This window comes from Crocodylus siamensis, chromosome 8 (assembly GCF_052110815.1).
Source record: "Crocodylus siamensis isolate JL-2025a chromosome 8, ASM5211081v1, whole genome shotgun sequence".
Taxonomy (NCBI): domain Eukaryota; kingdom Metazoa; phylum Chordata; order Crocodylia; family Crocodylidae; genus Crocodylus; species Crocodylus siamensis.
This window is the reverse complement of record NC_143402.1, coordinates 66,947,772-66,965,804: the sequence shown is the minus strand read 5'-3', so window position 1 is coordinate 66,965,804 and position 18,033 is coordinate 66,947,772. Positions and strand designations below refer to the sequence as shown.

The window sequence follows — 18,033 nt, the reverse complement described above, 5'->3', positions numbered from 1 at the left end:
ATTAGCATCATATCTCATGAATGAGGACGTTGAGGTCTTGAGAGAGAAATTGTTTGAACTCTAGATTGTGAATAATTAAATCTTTATTTTAACTCATGATTTGATGGCTGTTGATTAAACTAAACTACCAGCTTCCCAGAACAGGTATAAACCAAATAGGTTGTTGGCCTGTAAATTAGAAATGATCAAGACTGTGCTTATGCACACTCTATACTGCTGAAGACAAGACCCCTTGAACAGCTGCTCCTAGGCTGCATCTTCATTATATTCCCATCACTACATTACAAGTGTCTGGAGGATCATGTTAAATGACACTCAGATTTTGAGTGTGAGGCCAAACCTTTGTCTAGGTAGAAGGAGTAGGTATATAGCAACATTTCTCAGCTTGATACATAGCTGTCTGCTGATATCTCTGTTTGGCAGTTAACTCTGTAGCACTTTCTAATCATTTCATTTATAAACATGACATAAGGTTGTCTGAGAGGCTGCATGAAGGGTGCTACGCAGAGCAGTTTCAGCTGGAAGGGCAACCATCCGTATTCCCTACCTGTCACCAGCCAAATACAAAGTGTCATCCTATGATCTGATCCATTTAATCTATGCATCGTTTAGGGGAGGGGTTCATAGCACCCACCTGTGTGGCTTTGAGGCCATATCACTGCACTCAAGGTGAGGCCATCTTTTTAAAAAAAAAAAAATCCCATTCTCCTCTCCCAGACAACAGGCTAGTGTTTCTTTCACTGGGTGACAACCTGGCTTCTTCTCACCCTCGTGTCTTGATCGTCCTGGTGCTGGTCTTCATCGCAGCCCCTCCGCTTTGGCCTTGTTCGTGATGATGCCTCACTTATCCGGGGTCTTGGTCCAGTAAGTTAAGGCAACGTAACTGGTTGAAGGTTGCAGCCCTTCGCGGGGGTCAGGGCATTTAGCAGGGACTGCAAGAAAAACACGGCTGCGGTGTAGCGATAGCAGCTATCCTTCAGAGACACTCCCTAGTTTAGAAGCTGGGCCGGGGGGGACTCTTCAGGAGGGGTAGTTATTTTGCTAGTTCAGTGATTCTCAACCGGGCGCCTGATCCTTTACAGCCGTGGCTTTCACCCCGTGCAGCCGGGTCAGCGCGCGGCTGCATCCCACGCGACATCCTGTTTAAAACGCTTTGTGTGACTGGAAGTAAGCTGGGGGCGGCCCCCACCTAACCCGGAGACCTGCAGTGCAGCTAGGCTGAGAGCCCCTGCTTTAAAGGCTGAGGGGATGAGGCGGGAGGGCAGGAGACGAAGGCTGGCCCGGCCTGCGGGAGCCCTCTGCGAGCGGGAGCGCGGCTGCAGGCCAAGCAGCTTCTGAAACGGGCTGAGCCCCCCCCCCCCCCCGACGGCGCCCCCTGCTCCACGACTGAAGCGCGCAGGGTGCTGGGCCCCCCCGACATTCCACAGCTGCGGAGCAGCCCACTTCCTGCGCGGGGGGGGCACGACTGCTCAGTCTCCCATGACGCACCCCGGCCAGGCGGACACGCCCCTCCTCCTCCCTCCCCCCGGAGAGCCGTGGAGGGGCCCCCGGCCCAGCTCCCCGCGGGCTGGGGACGCGCCGTGCGTCCGGCCCCCGCCCCCCCCGCGCGGCGGGCAGGTGGTACGGCCCAGTGTGTCGCCGCGTGCTGGCGGAGGGCGCGGGCAGGGCGCGGGCGGCATGGCGGGCAGGGAGCCGCTGGTGGGCGCCCTGAAAGGTGAGCGGCGGGAGGGGGCCTGGGGCCTGCCTGCACCTCGGCTGCCTGGGCCTGGGCTGGGGGCGGCGCTGCCCTGGAGCATGCGTGACCCGCAGCAGGTGCTCAGCCCGCTGCCGCTGTTTCGGGGGCAGGGGCAGAATGGGCGCAGGGCCCCTGCAAGGTGATGGGGGGCGCGGGCCACATCCTGGGCTTGGCTTGTGGGGCCCGTAGCACCGTGGCGACAGACAGCCCGCCTTTGTGATGTCAGCAGGGGGGAGGCTGTGGGGACAGGGGCTGGTGGAAGGGCCCAGTGCTGGGGATGCCCGGGGGACCCCCCAGCTGGGGAGAGTGTCGTCTTCTCGCCATGCTCTTGGGGACCCCCGTACACCTCTGGTGGAGGCTGTCTGTCAGCCCCGAAGGGCAGCTGGCCCCGTGCAGGATATAACAAGGGTAATACCATGGGAAGGGCGCAGCAGACACACCTGTGTGTGCTGGACACACCTGCCTCTTTGTGATCTGAAACAGGCCAACACCAGTTTCCTGGCTTCGCGTACACCCAGGGCGTGTGGAGCAGCCGCTGTGCTGACCCACCTTGTGTGCTCTGGCCTGCATGGGTTCCCTATAAAATCCTGCCCCTGCAAGGGGGCCCTGGAGCCAGTGGCTTTTAGAGGTTTTGAGCTGCTGGCCCTGAGCACAGGTGAGCACGGAGCTAACACATCCCCCGAACCAGGCGTGGTCGCAGCATTTCTGGACAAGGCAAAGTGTTCCTCCTATCAGCCAGGCTGCAATGATTCCCCATCACAGCTATCCCAGGTGGTTTTCCTTTCAGAGCCCGGTGCCTGGTTTCTCTTCCAAGGAGCGACGACAGTTGCACCCTGCATCATTAGTGCTTCACCTGCTCCGTTCCCTTCCTTAGGGACCTGCCTGTCCCAAAAATGTGTAGTCTCTGAAAAAGGGTCCTTTCTGGGGTGCGTGGCAAACCTGGTCTCCGTCTTCTACATTTCAGGGTACTTTGGAAACCCAGATTCACTACATGTGGATCTGTGGCCTGTGCGATGGAAGGGCAGCACTAGAGTCCTGAAAGGGTGAATCAGTGTTTGTGGAAGCCCAGCCTATTGTATTGTGATACCAGCAGGTTATTCAGCTCAAGAAGCTGAACTTAAGTGGCGTGTGTGTGTGTGGTGTGCGTGTGTGTGTGTGTCACTCCCTTTTCTTAGGCTGCCTGTAGGTCCCTGTTCAGGAATCAAAGTGGTGGGGAGGAGACTTTTTGAAGGCTACTGGCCGTACAGCATTGCTTGACAGATCCAGTGTAAAAGCTGCCCCAGCACTGAAGAATTTGTTGTCTGATTCAGATGCAACATGGCAAAGGAGGATGAGATGTGGGGAGTAAAATAGGTTTGAGGAAGTGAGAGGTGACAGCAACAGAGGCCTGTGTGGTACAACTTTTGCTACTCGTTTGCTTTTTGTGCATACGTTGTGGCCTAAACGTGGAAGCAGCAGCAAGGCTTTAGCTTTCTTGGCACCACCTGGCTTCTAGTGATATAATAGGTAAGAGGAAAGTGCAGGTGGCTTTATAAAATCTGGTAGTCAAGGGACAAGCACCAACATGAAGGAAAGAAGGCTCTTCTCCAGCAGGGCAGCTTGAGTTTGGTCTTGGACAGTGATCAAAGCATCCCTTCTTCCCTGGGGAAAGTCCTCTCAGCCTCTTCAGCCTGCTGCGATCCAGCTCTCCAGATGGTAACAAGGCTTACCCTTCAAGCCTGAGTGACTTGACAGAAAGGGGATGACTGAAATAAAGCTGCAGATGCTGATATGCCCACGTCCCTCCAGCAGAGAAGGTGAAATGGAGGCCAGCTGTTGTACCCGGTCCTGTCAGATATCAAGTATTCTCCGCAGCCCCCAAAGTCAAGTACTGGTGTTGTAGGGAAGGGCATTTTATGCTCAAAAGCTGGTCTGACATCTCTCCCAGCTATATAGCTGGTTCAGTACAAGGTATCCCCAGACAAATCTTGCTTCTCCCTGAAATCAAGGAGAGTTGAGTTAGCTTGGTCTTTCTCAGGACTGGGCCATTTGTGAACACTGTTCTAGGGCTTCATGTCCTCAATGCATTTTATATATATTAACCAATCTATGTAACACCTCTAGAAAGGGGCAAGCATTGTTATCCCTCCTCTTACATACAGAGAGGCTTAGGCTCAGCATTTAAGCCACTTGCCCAAAGTGTAACAGTGGCCTATTGGCTCTGACCCCCTTGAGTAAGGCTGAAAAGAAGAGTGAGTTCTCTTTCTTCTCAGTATTTTTTTTGACCTTATCCCTATAAGGGCTGGGCAAATGGTTTGACCTTGTACCTGGCGTGTTGACACATGGTTCTTCCACCTGGCATCTAGCAGACTGGGTGCTGATTCAATCTGTAAGCTCTCATGTAGCTATCATACATGGCTATCATACAGGGTAGCTGGCTCCTACCCTGGGTCTTTGAGAGGAGGTTAGATGAACACCTTGCTGGGGTCGTTTGACCCCAGTACTCTTTCCTGCCGTGGCAGGGGTCGGACTCGATCTGCTCAGGTCCCTTCTGACCCTGCTAACTATGGAACTATACCAGTCCCTTGAGGGGCTGATGGTGAACAGGTGCCCTAAAGCCTTCTGCCTGCCCTTGTGTCCTCACAGTGTGCATCCTGAGCCTGAAGGAAGGGAACAGCCCATACACAGATGCCTCGCCGCACCTCACCTCCTTCTGTGAGATCCTGGAAATGATCCTTCGGAAAGGAATGAAACGTAAGTAGCTGCTCCTGCTGCTCTGTGGAGGATGGGGAGGGGATGGCAGAGGGCAAGTTGGTATAAGCTCATGCCTGTAGCACCTGTATCAGCAGAGGATGAGTAGAGCTCAGACCTGACAAGGCTGAAGGGGTTTGTGTTGGTTGGAGAAGGTCATGAAGACTGTGGGCCTCTGTCTTTGCAGCCTCTCAGAAGGAAGGGTTCTCCTGTGGTTCCTGTCAGAGAGTCTTTCTAACAGAGCTCCTCTTCTCTCTCTCCTGCAGAGCCAGTCTTGGGCTTCAGGAGACGGGATTATTGGCACTGGCTAGAACAGCTTCCTCAGCAGGATACTGCCAGCAGGTGAGCGGTCTCGGCAAACACCCCCCGACAGCTTGGTTGTGCCCCAGAATCTGCCCAGCTGCTTCAGCAGTGGCATGACGGATACTGTCTCCTGGAAGGGAAGCCCAGGGGCGAGAGCAGGGCCCTCTCCTAGGGGACCAAGATCTGGGAACTGGTCATTCCTCAGTGGCAGGTGCTGCTGTGTATGAAAATGAGCAAGTGCTGAGAGTTAACTGTTTTTTCCCCTCTTTCTGTTTATAGGGTAACTCCCCTGTCCATCATAATAGAGAGAGCCAGTTCCTGCGAGAAGGTGCTGACAGCGCAGGGACGAGGCCGGTATTTCCTGCGCTTGGCTTTAAATGGAAAGTTACTAGCGACTGCTGTTCGACAGCTGTCTCGGTCTCCTAAGCTGCCAGAGGTCAGAAGAGTTTTCGGCATAAAAGCAAGGGGCGGGGGGAACCACTCTGGATGAACTAAGGGTGCAGGATACACAGCACCATCACTACGGACCAGTTGACCCTGGATTTTCATTGGCAGTAAATTTACTCTGTAGTAAGGAGTGGACACATGAGCAGCTCTCCCAAGCTGGATGCTGCTATAGATGCTTTTACAGCACCTGGTCCCTAGGGGTGGTGAGGCCTGTTCTCACTGAGCCAGCAGCTACCCCAGTATAGAACTGAGCAGACCCATGACCCATTCTAGTTTTTACTCCATAGTAAAGTGAGGTTGTGTTTTTCAAGAGGATAGCTGCACCCTGGTTTTAAATGGCTTACAATGTGGCATTTGACTACAGAGTATGTCTGCTGCATGTAGGAAACGTGCCACGTGTCCACACCTTTTGTCATCCCACAAGATTCCCCACCCCCTGTCATCCCACAGTGTTTTTTGAAAATCTGGGCTTCTAATTCCAGCCACAGAGATGAGCTGAGGTAGCGCAACAGTGGTTCTTAACCAGGACGTTGCCAAGTTCAGAAAAGTTATGGAGGGGCGACCTGAACTGCAAAAAAGGTTGAGAGCCATTGGCTTATGGGAAAGAGTTCAGTTTAAATGGGTTTTAAATAAACCTCCATACTTCTAAGGCAGGGGCGGGCAATTATTTCGGGCAGAGGGCTGCTTATGGAGGTTTGGCAAGCCATCAAGGGCCACATGGCCAGCAGCCAGGGGCAGATTAATATTAATTTTCTAAATTTTTTAGGGGCCCCACGGGACAGAAAATGTCCTGGCGGACCACATCTGACCCGCAGTCTGCATTTTGCTCACCCCTGTTCTTGCAAATGGGCATGGGTTCATTCTTCACTTTGTGCATAATGGATGTGTTTTAAAATGCAGCATGCTGGACCAGCTTGGGTTGAGTTTTCTTGAGTCTTGGCATGCCGCTAAATAAGTTTTTAAATATGTTTCAGTTTTATGATCCTGTGACCTCAGTCCTGGGAAACGAAGATTTCATGGGTAAGGTAGAGACTTCCTGCAATACTTAGTAATGTCCTTTAAAACAAGTTGATATCTAGGTCTGAAAACAAAATCACATCTAGGCTATGCACTGCACAGGTGCATCTATGCAGGTGCATTCTACAGTTTTTTTCTTATTCCACTTATGGAGAATTTTATCTGGAGACGGACTTTAAGATGGAAGCCCTTCAAAGGATGAAGTGCAGTTTTTGTGGCCAGGATTGAACCTAATCCTGATGGTACTTCATTGGTGACAATGCTGTTTGCATTGGGAAACGGGGAATAAATTTGTCCCATTTCATTAAAAAGTAAGCTTGGCAAGGAATGATTATAAGAAAATGATGTCTTTTAAAGGGTGTTGGGACTTGGGAGAGATGGCTTCTGTGATCTGTCACTGACTTTCCTGTGTGACCTTTGTGTATATTTCACGATCTCTCTAGTCTTTAATTTCTAATATGTAACAATGCAGTTCCTAATACCTCCCTTCCCATACCTTTGCCTGTCAGATTGCAGACTCCTTAAAATAAAACCTAACACCACTGGATCTTGGTTCTGAATAAGCCCTCTAAGCACCACTGTAATGTGAAAAAAATCATCATTGTCTTATTCAGATGCTAAGTCTTGTTTATTTTTTTTAATTGTGCAAAATTGCATATTCATATAAATAACATGGGGGTCGGACTAGATGATCTGCTCAGGTCCCTTCCGACCCTAGAAACTATGAAACATCATGATCCCTCTTCCATGTTATAGTAGTATAGTATTAGAGTAACACTGTAGCTGTGATGGTCCAGGAATCTCGTGAGAGACAAGGATTTTTGGGTTGATACCTTCCGTTTAACTTCACCCCAAAGATGCAGTTGGTCCAATAAAATATATCAACCAAAAAAAATATCCTTGCCTCTCTCAGTAAAGCAGTTGTTGTATCTTCCACTGTACCATTTGCAGCCCAGATGTTACATTATGATGGTGCGGAGTAGAAAGCTAATTTCCTAGGTGGTTTCCCCCCACCCCACCCCCAGCAGAACTAAGTGGTAAAATCTAAGTAAACTACCTCAGTGGTAGAATAAGAAATGTAGGTGTGTGTGATTCACACTGAACTGGATGCTCTGGTGGTTTCTTGCCCTGAGAAGGAGAAACACTGGATTTTTAAAAGTGTGATTTATTTTGATTTTCCTTTTAATGGGAGCATTTTTCCAAGTGAGCTTCAAGCTGTCGGATGTCTCTGGGGGTGACTCTTAACAGCCCGGCCCCTGCTGATCCCCTGCGAGTGTCAGAACTGGAATGCTTTCCCCGCTCTCGTAACTAGCTGCATTGCTTCCGACATACTGTGTGGCTCCATCTGCAACTGTTTTCCCAGGAGGACTGGGGCAGGGTGAAAGCCTTTAATCTTTTGATTATGATAAATAACGTGAGTTAAAATGGTACCTTGGTGGCTTATAAATCACCCTGGACTTGTAGTGTAGTCATGAGTCCCCTTTAGTGCTAAAGCTGTAGCTGTATCAGAGCAAAAGAGCAGCCTTAGAGTTGAGACAGAACAGGGTGAAAGCTACTTGTGAGGGGTGTTTTCTGGGGTCCTGACTCAGAGCCCAGTGAAGTCCATGGAAGGAACCTCACTGAATTGGTTGAGCTTTGGATGGCAGTGTCTGGCCTAGGTTATAGGGGTTTTTTAGCTAGCATCACCCCCCCTTGTGCAGTTCCATCAGTAGTATTGAAATAGGGCTCCTACAATGTTCCTGTGGTGTTTAACCTTGTTTGGAGCTTGCCTAAAGAGTACCAAGGCAAAAACCCCAGCAACTACCAGCACCTTCCCTACACTAGAAGTCTCTCTATCACCAAGGTCATGATCGGATCAACACTATGGGTTTTGGTGAGGCCTGTGAATCGCATGCTGGGCCACGCAGCTGCAGGACTGTGTTGAGCAGCACAGCCAGTGGGGTGGGGAAAAATCAGCCATTCAAAATGCAGATGTGGAAGCCATTCCATGCCTCATTTCGAGTGCTTCTGATCAGCCATTTTTCTGTTGCTGTGCAGCGGAGCTGGTTGAGGTTGTTTGCTCTTAGGTTTTGGTTGGAGTCGCCATCTCGGTTTGGCCTACATGGCACTCTAAAAGAAGCTGGGGGGAAAGCAAGGGATTGGGAAATACCTGCTTGTCCCGCTACAGTCCCAATAGCCACCTAGTACTGACTGTTATCCCAGGAGTCTGCGACTGCTTGACACAGGGCACATACGGCAGAGCAGTGATGAGACCCTTGAAGAGACCTACATGCTGCTCCTGACTTTGCTACAGCTTTCCTAGGCAGCCGTAGGCCCTGACCCTGCAAAGGATCATACGTGGGTAGACTACCTTACCCAGCAGCACCTCCCTGCTTTGTTTCCACCCCTCTAAAATTTGAGATCATCCTCTCGTAGGGGTTACACCACCACTGACATTTACAAAGCTGTTGGAGATCTATGACTGCAAGGTATCCAGCACAGCCCTGAGGATCTAAACTCCCTGTCCCCACATCAGGGTCATGTCCTCCATGTTTTAATTCCACTGAAAATGGCTTTGATTATCTGAGCCTCTCGAGTGTCCCTGGGAGAGGGGTATAATGGAATGTATGGCTGTCAAGAGGCCTGGCAGTAATGTTGGCTTTTGGTTCCCCCCTCACAGAGCCCTTCCTCTCACTGATGCTGGTGGTGACAGAGATGAATTTCTCCTTGGATCTGCAGGTATGGTAATAAATTGTTCTGGGTGGCAGCTTTAATACAGCTCTGTGGGCCTAATGGAACTAAATGTCTAGAGGTCTTTCTCCCTTTCTTTGCCGCTTCCTTGGTGAAGTCCAGCTGCTGTGCTTTGTTTGCAGAATTCCAGTTTCTTGGATGAAAGCTGGTTGCTGCCGGTAAGACTTCCTTCCTTTCTTTCTTCTGACTCCTCCCAATGCAGGATTCATGATTTTATTCTTCCTCCTCCTACCTGCTGTGGCCCCACGCTGAGTACCCAGATTAAATGGGTAAAGTTACAAGAGATGCAGTCAAGTTAAAAATCATAGGGCTGGGTGTGCAGCTGGTACAAAACTGCATCATTCCATTGAAGCTGGCGGAGCTGCATCTGCTTCCATGAGCTAAGCATCTAGCCTATTATTTTATTCCTTAATGTAAGCCCAATTCTGTTAACACTTACTCACCTGTGTAACTCTGCTGCCAAGAGTGATCTGAAGGGCTGTTCATGGTCAGAAATGAGGTGGCAACTACATTTTTGCAAGACTGGGTCCTGACTTACTTACCATGTGAATTACAATTCTTTGGGGCTGCTGTAAAAGGTGAGCTCCTTTCCATTATTGTTACTGTTGCTGTCATACTCTGCTTTTCTTTGGGCTTGGACAATGTAATTAGACCTTTGAGTTCCATTTTTGTTCCTCTTCAATTTCACATTTGTGTTTTGGGGGTAGGAAGCCACGAACCTGCAGGGAAGCATTAGTCTTTAAGAAACTGAACCCCCCTCCCCCCCCCCCCCTTTTCCATTGGATAGTCTTAAATTCATTCTATTAATCCATTTTTATTATTATTTTGCAAGACCTAAATGCGGGACCACTTTGATCAGGCCCGTGTCCCATGCTAGTTGCTGTGTAATTCACTATACAGAGAAATCCTGGCTCCACTGAAGCCCAAGGCAAAACTCTTTGATTATAAGGGGCTTAGGGTTTCACTTACAGTTTGTGGCCATAAATTGCTAATGACCAAACTGACTGCATTTCAGGTTCCCTGTTCCCCTTAAATAATGTGATATGATGAAGTGTTTCTGAATGCCTATGGTGTGACTGGGGAGGATGAACACTTCCCAGTGACTTTATGTTCATATTGATGGGGCAGGGAGAAACTAATTTACAAGCAGGTTGTATGACTTTTTGATCACTCTTCTCAAGACAGGCAGATTTGTCTTTCCAGGGTCTGCTCTGGCTTTGCCTGAGCCCCAGATTAGAGACCTGTGGTGGATGCCTGTGTGGATACAGATGGACAGATGGAAAGTTGCCTTCCCATAAGCAGATGGCTCAAGAGGTTATTAGTGGAACCTGGAACTGATCCCTTCTCTGTTCCTAGCTCAAATTAGCTAGCAACTGAGTGTCACTGGGTGGAGGGGTGGCCTAGGCAGAATATATGAGTTTGGCTTCAATCCAGTTTCTAGTGGGATGGCATCTGCCTCAAAAAACATACCCATGGTTGGTGCCCTTGTTGGCAGCTTCAGCAGAGAACCCAAGGACTGGATAACCTTAGAGAAGATATCTTAGGTTTGAGCCTAGCAGATTCTGGAAAGCGTTCTTTAGGGCCTGTCATGGGGCTCTATGGGAAAATGTGTGCTTTTGCTGTGCCTCTTATGTCGATAGAAGATTGACATTAGCAACCAGGGGTCCCAATCTGGCACCTCTCAGTTACCTCACTTTTAATAGGGGCAAAATGCCCTCTTCCCATTCCCCTCCCCCTGTCCCTTTCAGCTTTTCTGAGGGAATTTCTTGAGCATTGTGGAGACATTGCTGGATGGATGGTTGTTGTGTTCCAGGTGTGTGTAACCTATGAAACAGTGCCCTGCAGAGAACTGGGGATGGTACTCAGGTAAGACACCAGCTTTCCTCCTCCCTTCCCCTGCCCACGAGCAGCCCAGAGCCCATGTTACAACTGGTATATATGAAGCTGCTGGAAACTGCAGTCTTCTCCTCTCTTGCATTACCTCAAGCTTTACATAGTTCTTCTTTCTCATGCTGCTGGGGCCATGAATGATATTTCATTTGCCCATCAGAAAACATGAGTAATGATGGTTTATCATCTTCCTGGTCAGATGCACAGAGTTTGAGTCCGGACTGGGGAGGGGCTTTCTCCTGTTGATTTTGCAAGGCATGTTGTGATGGTGCTGGCCCTGGTGATGTCAGGAGAGTAGAAGACTCATGTATGGGAGGGGATGGCATTGTCTTCCCATTTTAGGTAGGCTCCAGATACTTGACTGAGTTATCTGGTTATTCCCACTGCGACTGCCTCATTGGCCTTGTCACGTGGTTTAGATTCCAAACCAGCATGGTCTGAAGGTGCTCCTCATATCCTCCTTTGAGGGAACTGGCTGAGATAGATCAAGCCTTGATTTTAGGCCAAGGAAGCTAGAGTTCCCAAAGTATTTCTCTAGCCAGAGGACTCCTGGGATGTTTTCATCTAGTCCATCAGGCTGAATTCTGCATCTTGGTGTCTTCAGGTACTTGGAAGGTCGGATCTTTGTCATTGAGATGCTTCCTGAGAGCCAGGCAGAGGTGGACGAGGTGGTGCTGGCTGGTGATGTCATCGATGAGATCAATGGCGTCTCACTGAGGAATGCACACAATGGGCAGGTGAGAAGTACAGGCCAGCTCCTTCATTTTAGGGCCCCTGGGCCACTTAGTCCCACTTGAAGTGAGAGCCCACTTGTGAGAGCACGCTGGAGGTTGACTGGCACCTGGTGTTAGTGCAGTACAGAAGCCCCAAGCAGTCCCCTGAGCTCAGTGAGCAGCTGAGGTGGGAGAATGGTTTGTCGGTGGCTTGTGGACAGCTCCAAGGCAGAGGAAGGGGCAGGCAGTAACACAGGCTGGCTAGCTCTTGTGCGCGCACCATGGGAAGGAACTGAGGTGCCCTTGCCAATGGCCACCCTTGTTCTCCCCTCTCATTCAGGCAGGGGCGGTGCTGCAGAAGCTGAAGGGCAAGCCGCTCCACTTCCGCTTAATCCGGTGGAAGTGGCACGACGGGGGGATGTACAAACCCTTGTTGCCCTACCTGAAAGTCCTGAGGGAGAAAGTTTCCGGCTTCCAGCTCCAGTATGAGCACAGATGCAAAGAGGAGAAGGAGGACCGGTGCCTGCAGGGGGGCAGGTAGGGCCCGATGGGACCAATGAACACAGCGCAAGGTGGCAGCAAGTAATCAATGTGGGCACCCATCAAGGGGGAGAGCAGGACTGGTGCATGTTGGGCCACAGCAAAAGACCTTCATCGGTAACAACAGTGGAGCTGTCTGCAGGCTCCCAGCCTAATGCTATTAACCCCTTTCTACCCAGGCTGCTGTACAACTTGCACTACCTGGGCCAAGCCAATGTAGGAAGGGTAAGCATGTGAATCTTATGGACTGATGAGGAAGGTTCCTGTTTTCCTGAGCATGTTCAATGTTTTAATATTTTCCCCCAATCTGCTTTTAGTATGGCGGCAAAGAGGTGTTGGACCAGGGTATACCCATGGTGTTAGAACAACACTTACCGCCCCAGGTAAGTTCCCAGTTGTGACCTTGAAAGAATGAGAGAGAGGGGCTGGCATCATTCTGGGGCAGAGGTGGATGATGTGTGGGTGTCTTTTTAAGGGTTTATCTCGACTGAGTTTCCCTGGCTGCTAAGAGCTAGGGATTTGCCCTGCAACTCCTAATTTGAGGGTTCTTGTCAGACCTCTTCACACCTCTTCATCCTTTTCTCCTTTCCTGCATAGTAGCACACCAGCCCTGTCCACTTTCTGGTAGTCGGATACAAATTCTAAAGGCTCAAAGTGGTCACTCCATTTATACCAGTTATACCAAAACTGGCTCATGTGGCCCGATTGTCAGGGCTGTGGTCCATAAGAATGACTGCCCCTTCTTCAGGGAAGTACTGAAGTGCATTCTTAAATCTTGTTCAAGTTGGTACAATTTAAGTTTCTGTTTAAGTTCTACCCTGATTTGGGGCCCCATGATTTGCAAAGTCTTTCTTCTCTGGAGAAATGCAGTGTCGATTCAATCTGCCTCATTCATGAGAAGTGAAGAGCTGCATCTAGGTGAGAAGTGTGAAGCTTTGCAGATTTAGCCCTGCTGAGAGCAGTTGGCCTAAGGTAGCAGGAGCTGCTGGGAAAAGTGTAAACCACGAGAGACTTTTTCATTTCAGAGCACAGAAACATTTAAAAGCTCTTACACTGCCCAGATTCTAAGGGCAAAGCATCCTTCTCTCAAGTGTTTCCATTTGCGAACAATGGATCACTCTGATCATAGGTTAGAGTGAAAACACAGCCTAGAATAGAAGGTTAGAGTCACTTCTGGAGAGGGTCGTGACATCCTTGGTATTGTAGCGAGGGCTGGCTTTCCCTTCACTTGTGCATCCCTTGATACTACAGCTGCTAGAAGGGATGCACAATTCCTGTTAGAGCCTAGGATAAGTTTTCTGCTTTTGTATGTGAGTGGCAATGCTGGCATTTGCTAAGACAAGAGAGGTAGTTGGCTTTGTTGATCAGAAGTCAGGCAGATGGCAGAGTAAATTTGCACCTTGTAGACTAAATCAGAGGTGTGCCACTTAAAAAGGTTTATGCTATACAGCAATGATTTAGTCAATAATTTGCTAAGAAGCCAAGTCTATCTAGCATGAAGGGGTGTGTGTGTGTGTGTGTTTGTATACACGCACATGCAGGGGGTGTGTGCTTACACATGCACATGCATGCACAAGAGAGCTTGGAAAAGAGGGGAAGGGGATTAGAGTGGCACCCGGGGAGGATGTGGGGTTAATTTGTGACATGCCTGCCAAAAAGGTTGGCCCCCACTGCCACAGGAATGCTGAAGAGTAATCCCATGGCTGAGTCCAGTGAACAGACCCTGAATAAATGGACTTTGTGTCTGGAGAAGGAGAGAGATGGTCTGAATGAGAATCAGCCCCAGCTCTATTTATATTAATGCTTCGATCCAACAAGCCTGGTGTTTGGGTAACAGGTGTACCAGTGTTGGCATTTACGCTAGGAAAGGGAGACTTTTGAAGCTGCCACTGCAACTTTGTAAGGTATGTGTAGGAAGGGCTCAGTTCTGTCCGTGCTTTCCTTTCACCCTGGCTTCTGGTTCATTTTGTCCTGGCTAGTGTGATCAAGAAGCTTCCCCAGCGATTTTAGATTCTAGAAGGAATTGTGGTAGCAGAACAGAAAAGTTTAGGGGAAATGCAGTGATCTGCACAAGGGCACTTAATCAGCTTGGCAAATCTGCAGATTTGTGTCCTTAGTCAATGACTGGTTTGGGCCCCATTCTCTGTTGCCGTACTGCTTGTAAAGATTTAAAATGCTGCCACACCAAAATGGGTGGTGCTTAACATGCCTTAAAGGCTGGTGGAAAGATGGACTGCACCCCTGAAATGGGGCCTCTGAGTTTCACAGCAGGAAAGCCTAAGCATTTCCCTCACCCACCTCTGCCCATCTAGACCTGAAGCTTCCTGCACTGTTTCCAGCTTGGGCTCCCCCCTGAGCAAAAGTCTAACAGATGACGTTTGTGTGGCCGTTTTGTGATGCTGACAGATCTCCAGCAGAGACTAGACTTACTAGGATCATTTGCCATCACAACCTCTTGAATTTGAAGCAAAATCTGAACGGCAGAAAAGTTCATTTACCATAACCTGCACCAATCCGCCCTTTGTCACCAGCTGTGGAAGGCTTCCGTATAATATATAGCACCTCCTAGTGAATTTTTCTCTTGCTCATGTCTTTATTAAATGCAACACCAAAAAGCTGTGATTGTTTTCTGTTTGTTTGTTCAGGAAGTTTTATTTGACGTGAAAGAAACTGAAGTCCTCATACAAGAGAGAACTTCTTCCAAGGTGAGTTGAGTTGAGCTGAAATCTACCAAGACACTTTAGTTTGTATAAAAGTAGGTGTGCATTTGTCAGGCTTCGTGTAGTGTGGTTTTGCTTTGTTCTGTGTTTAGTTTTTGCTTCTCGGCCTCTTGAAGGCTCAGAGCAAGTGTACTAACTGGACTGGACTTCCTCTGTACATGATGGCGTTGGACAATGAGAACTGCTTTGCTGCGTATGTATGCTCACAGCTGCTCTGACTTCTCCATGGACTACAGAAAGTCTCGCAAGCTGTATTCTTGCAGTGGTTCATTTAAGCCCAGAATGAGTGGACAGACCGTAGATCTATAGATATTTGACTGGATTGTCACAGCCTTGTTTCTCATCACATCTTTCTCCTGACTTGCACAATAGGTTCTGCTCCACTACCCTTATCCAGAGATCTCCTGTGTGGGTCGGCGTTTGGACAATAGCAATCTCTTTGCCTTCTGTGTTGCGTAAGTGTCATTTGAGGATAAAGTGGGTGTCATGTTCCAGTGACCGAGCTCCTGAATTCATTAGAGTTTTATGCAGAGCATTAAACAAGTCTCAAATAAAGAATAAACTTGGAGGTATTTTGAAAGATTTGGATTTGGAATGCTTAGCTCGAATGTGTAGCAATCGGTCAAAAGGGATGTGCCAGGCCAGGGTCTCGTATGTACCTACCAGGGCTGTCAATTCAACTTTTAATGCCAAGGGAGTGTCTGGCAGAGGCTGCATAAGGGGACAGGCTCTCAAGAGGGTTGTAATTTACCCTAACTACCATACGGACCCCCTGGCCTTGTTGTAATGATCACAAGCAGACAGATACATTGGAGGCCGTGAGCTTGGGCTGTAATGCCCCATTTTAAGCATCACCGTGTGTTAGCAAAATGAATTTTGCCCATTGATGGGGATTTTCCTTATTCAGGGTTTCACCAGAGATGCCTGAACAAAGTACCTTTGCCTGCCTTGTGTTTGAATCCAATTCTCAGGAAGAATGTGAAGAAATCATCAAGAGAATCGGTAAGCCAAGGTTTTACTGCTTTAGATATCAAAGTGGAACATGAAGAATTTCCACCACTATCTGCCACATGCAGACACCTACTTCCACCGTGTTTCGCTGAGGTCTTATTAGCTTGGGTACATACAATGGAATAGTTTTTAATGTCCACCAAAGAAACTTTTAGCACCTCCTAGTAATTTGATTTTAGAATGGAAGATATGCTGGTGTTTCACCATCTCTAAATCAATGATGTTCAATGGTATTTCAAAAGATCAGTGTTTTAAAAGGTATTTTTTCCATTGGAAGGTCAGCCTCTCGCTTCAAGATATGACTAAAAGTAAGTTACGAAACAGGTGTAAAAATTCTAAGGTTACCATATCTCAAATACTTTCTTTGGGTGTTTCACATAGCTGTAAAAGCTCCCCATTTTTAATATATTAATCTATACAACACTCATGAGGTAGAAATACTTTTATCCCCATTTTACAGATGGGGAGTTGAGGCACAGCAAGACTTACCAGGTCACACAGAGGAGGATGTTCTGAAGCAGAAACTTAACTCTTGCAAGTCCTAAGATAGTGCTTTAAACATTGGACCACCCTTAACAATGGAATAAAATAGTCAAGATGGTAATATTCTGTCTGCTTAACTTTTTGCACTTAAGACTCAAGTGGTTTAGCTTTGGAAGTCTGGATGCAAGGATGTTATTCCCTAAGCATCTTAAGATGTGTGGACATTTCAGTTTGGTGCCCTTGCAAAATAGCTGAGATTCAGGGTGAGAGAGCAAGATGGCTGCAACAGCTATAAAGTCAACTGCTTTATTTGTGAGAAATGGTAATGCACCCCAAACTAGTTTTACAGGAGGCAAAGTGTGCAGGGGGTGTTGCCCTCAGTGTGGGAGTCATTGGTAATGCATGCTTGTTCCCTTAGCTGCTGGATTTAAACATACTGAATGGTTTGTCTGATGAGAAAGGAAAGTGATGGCTCTAGCTATGAGCTTCCTCCAGGCATGCTGCTGACCCAGATTTGGAGCCTTCCTGACAGCCCAACTTTGTCAGCTGTTTGAGACCCTACCAACTCAGGTCTTAAGACTAAGATGCTATTTCCTACTGTTCTCCGTGGACTGGCTGTAGTGCTTTATTTTTTAACATTGTGGAAGGAAATATTTCAAATGCATCACATCTTTGAGTCACTCTTAAAGCTGATGCTGGAACCTACACTTTTGTATAAAATCATTTTGTTCTTAAAATGCAGTCTCTTTTTTATGGAGAGCTTTACTGAAAACTTTTGAAGTTTGCTTGGAATAAATCAAGTGGAAAATTACTTGAGCTATTTATTCCTTGCTTCCATTTTATTCTTCTAAGGCACATCCTGTATATTTAAAACTGGGATACTCTATTTAGAACTGCTGAGGAAAAGACTTGGTAAGATTTAATATTAGCTGTAATTTCAGTCTCACTAAACACTGTCTTAGAGTTAATCATCTGGTAACCATAGCTTAAGTATGCACTCAAAAGTTAAGACTGTCCTTTGTGGACAGTTAGATTCATAGCAGCTTATTCTTGTTACTTTCTCCTCCTCCACCCCCTTGAACAGATCAGAAACAGCTCGAGTTACTGTATGCCTATATACCTTTTCCTTTTTATAGCTTTAAGTGCAACTTGTCCTCTTTCCCTGGACAGGTTCAAAACCTGAACTGAGCCCAAATAGAACTTTGCCTGTTTATTAAAGCTTGCTCACACAGCTGCATAACTCAGAATTGAAAGGCTCTAGGCTCCCTCAGAAGTGCCTCAAAACCCCTAAAAAAAAGTTCCATCATTTTTCAAGACGAAACTGCTATTCTTCAGTGTAGATGCTTTCATGTCAATAGGCTTTCCTAGTCTCTCATCCTTAAAATTGAGGCTTCTTCAAGCTTACTACATAGTGCATCTTATGTGGAGCAGCTATACTTGCGCTGGTTTCCCCTCCTCCTCTTAAAAAACACAAGAACTTAAAAGCCTGAAAATAGATTTAAATATTCAGCTTTAGTAAGTTAAGGCATCAGTATGCTGAAACCTCATCTCAGTATTTGCTACCTCAAGCTTAGAGACAGTGGAGGGGGGGGAAAAGAAGGGATAGCTAACAACCCTGACCTTCAAAAAGCAACCAGAGGGTACAGCCCTAAGCTTCCCCTTTAGTCAGTCATGCAGTAAGCTACGCTAGTAGTTAGCAAATCCAAGTCCTACA

The 18,033-nt window shown here is 47.9% G+C and overlaps 1 protein-coding gene across 2 annotated transcripts; it reads left to right on the top strand.

The window, feature by feature from the left end:
* The first annotated feature begins 1,492 nt into the window (after window positions 1-1,492).
* LOC149858922 (uncharacterized) lies at window positions 1,493-17,130 on the top strand. 2 transcript variants are annotated; one of them, XM_090061398.1, is made up of 16 exons: window positions 1,493-1,714; window positions 4,361-4,468; window positions 4,732-4,807; window positions 5,048-5,204; window positions 6,190-6,235; window positions 8,892-8,950; window positions 9,085-9,120; window positions 10,776-10,828; window positions 11,457-11,589; window positions 11,906-12,102; window positions 12,285-12,330; window positions 12,423-12,488; window positions 14,751-14,810; window positions 15,198-15,280; window positions 15,733-15,827; window positions 16,297-16,731. In XM_090061398.1, the coding sequence occupies exons 1-16, from the start codon at window positions 1,678-1,680 to the stop codon at window positions 16,350-16,352; spliced, it is 1,308 nt and encodes a 435-aa protein (XP_089917524.1). In that variant the 5' UTR covers window positions 1,493-1,677; the 3' UTR covers window positions 16,353-16,731. The 2 variants fall into 2 exon arrangements, with proteins under 2 accessions (XP_089917524.1, XP_089917525.1); XM_090061399.1 differs by lacking the exon at window positions 16,297-16,731 and adding an exon at window positions 16,738-17,130 and having other exon boundaries at window positions 1,497-1,714.
* The last annotated feature ends 903 nt before the right edge of the window (window positions 17,131-18,033 follow it).

Coding starts and splice junctions, on each gene's coding strand:
- LOC149858922 (XM_090061398.1), top strand. CDS start 1,678: ATGGCGGGCAGGGAGCCGCTGGTGGGCGCCCTGAAAG. Junction 9,121..10,775: donor ATGAAAGCTGGTTGCTGCCG/GTAAGACTTCCT, acceptor GTTGTGTTCCAG/GTGTGTGTAACCTATGAAAC. Junction 12,331..12,422: donor GCCAAGCCAATGTAGGAAGG/GTAAGCATGTGA, acceptor ATCTGCTTTTAG/TATGGCGGCAAAGAGGTGTT.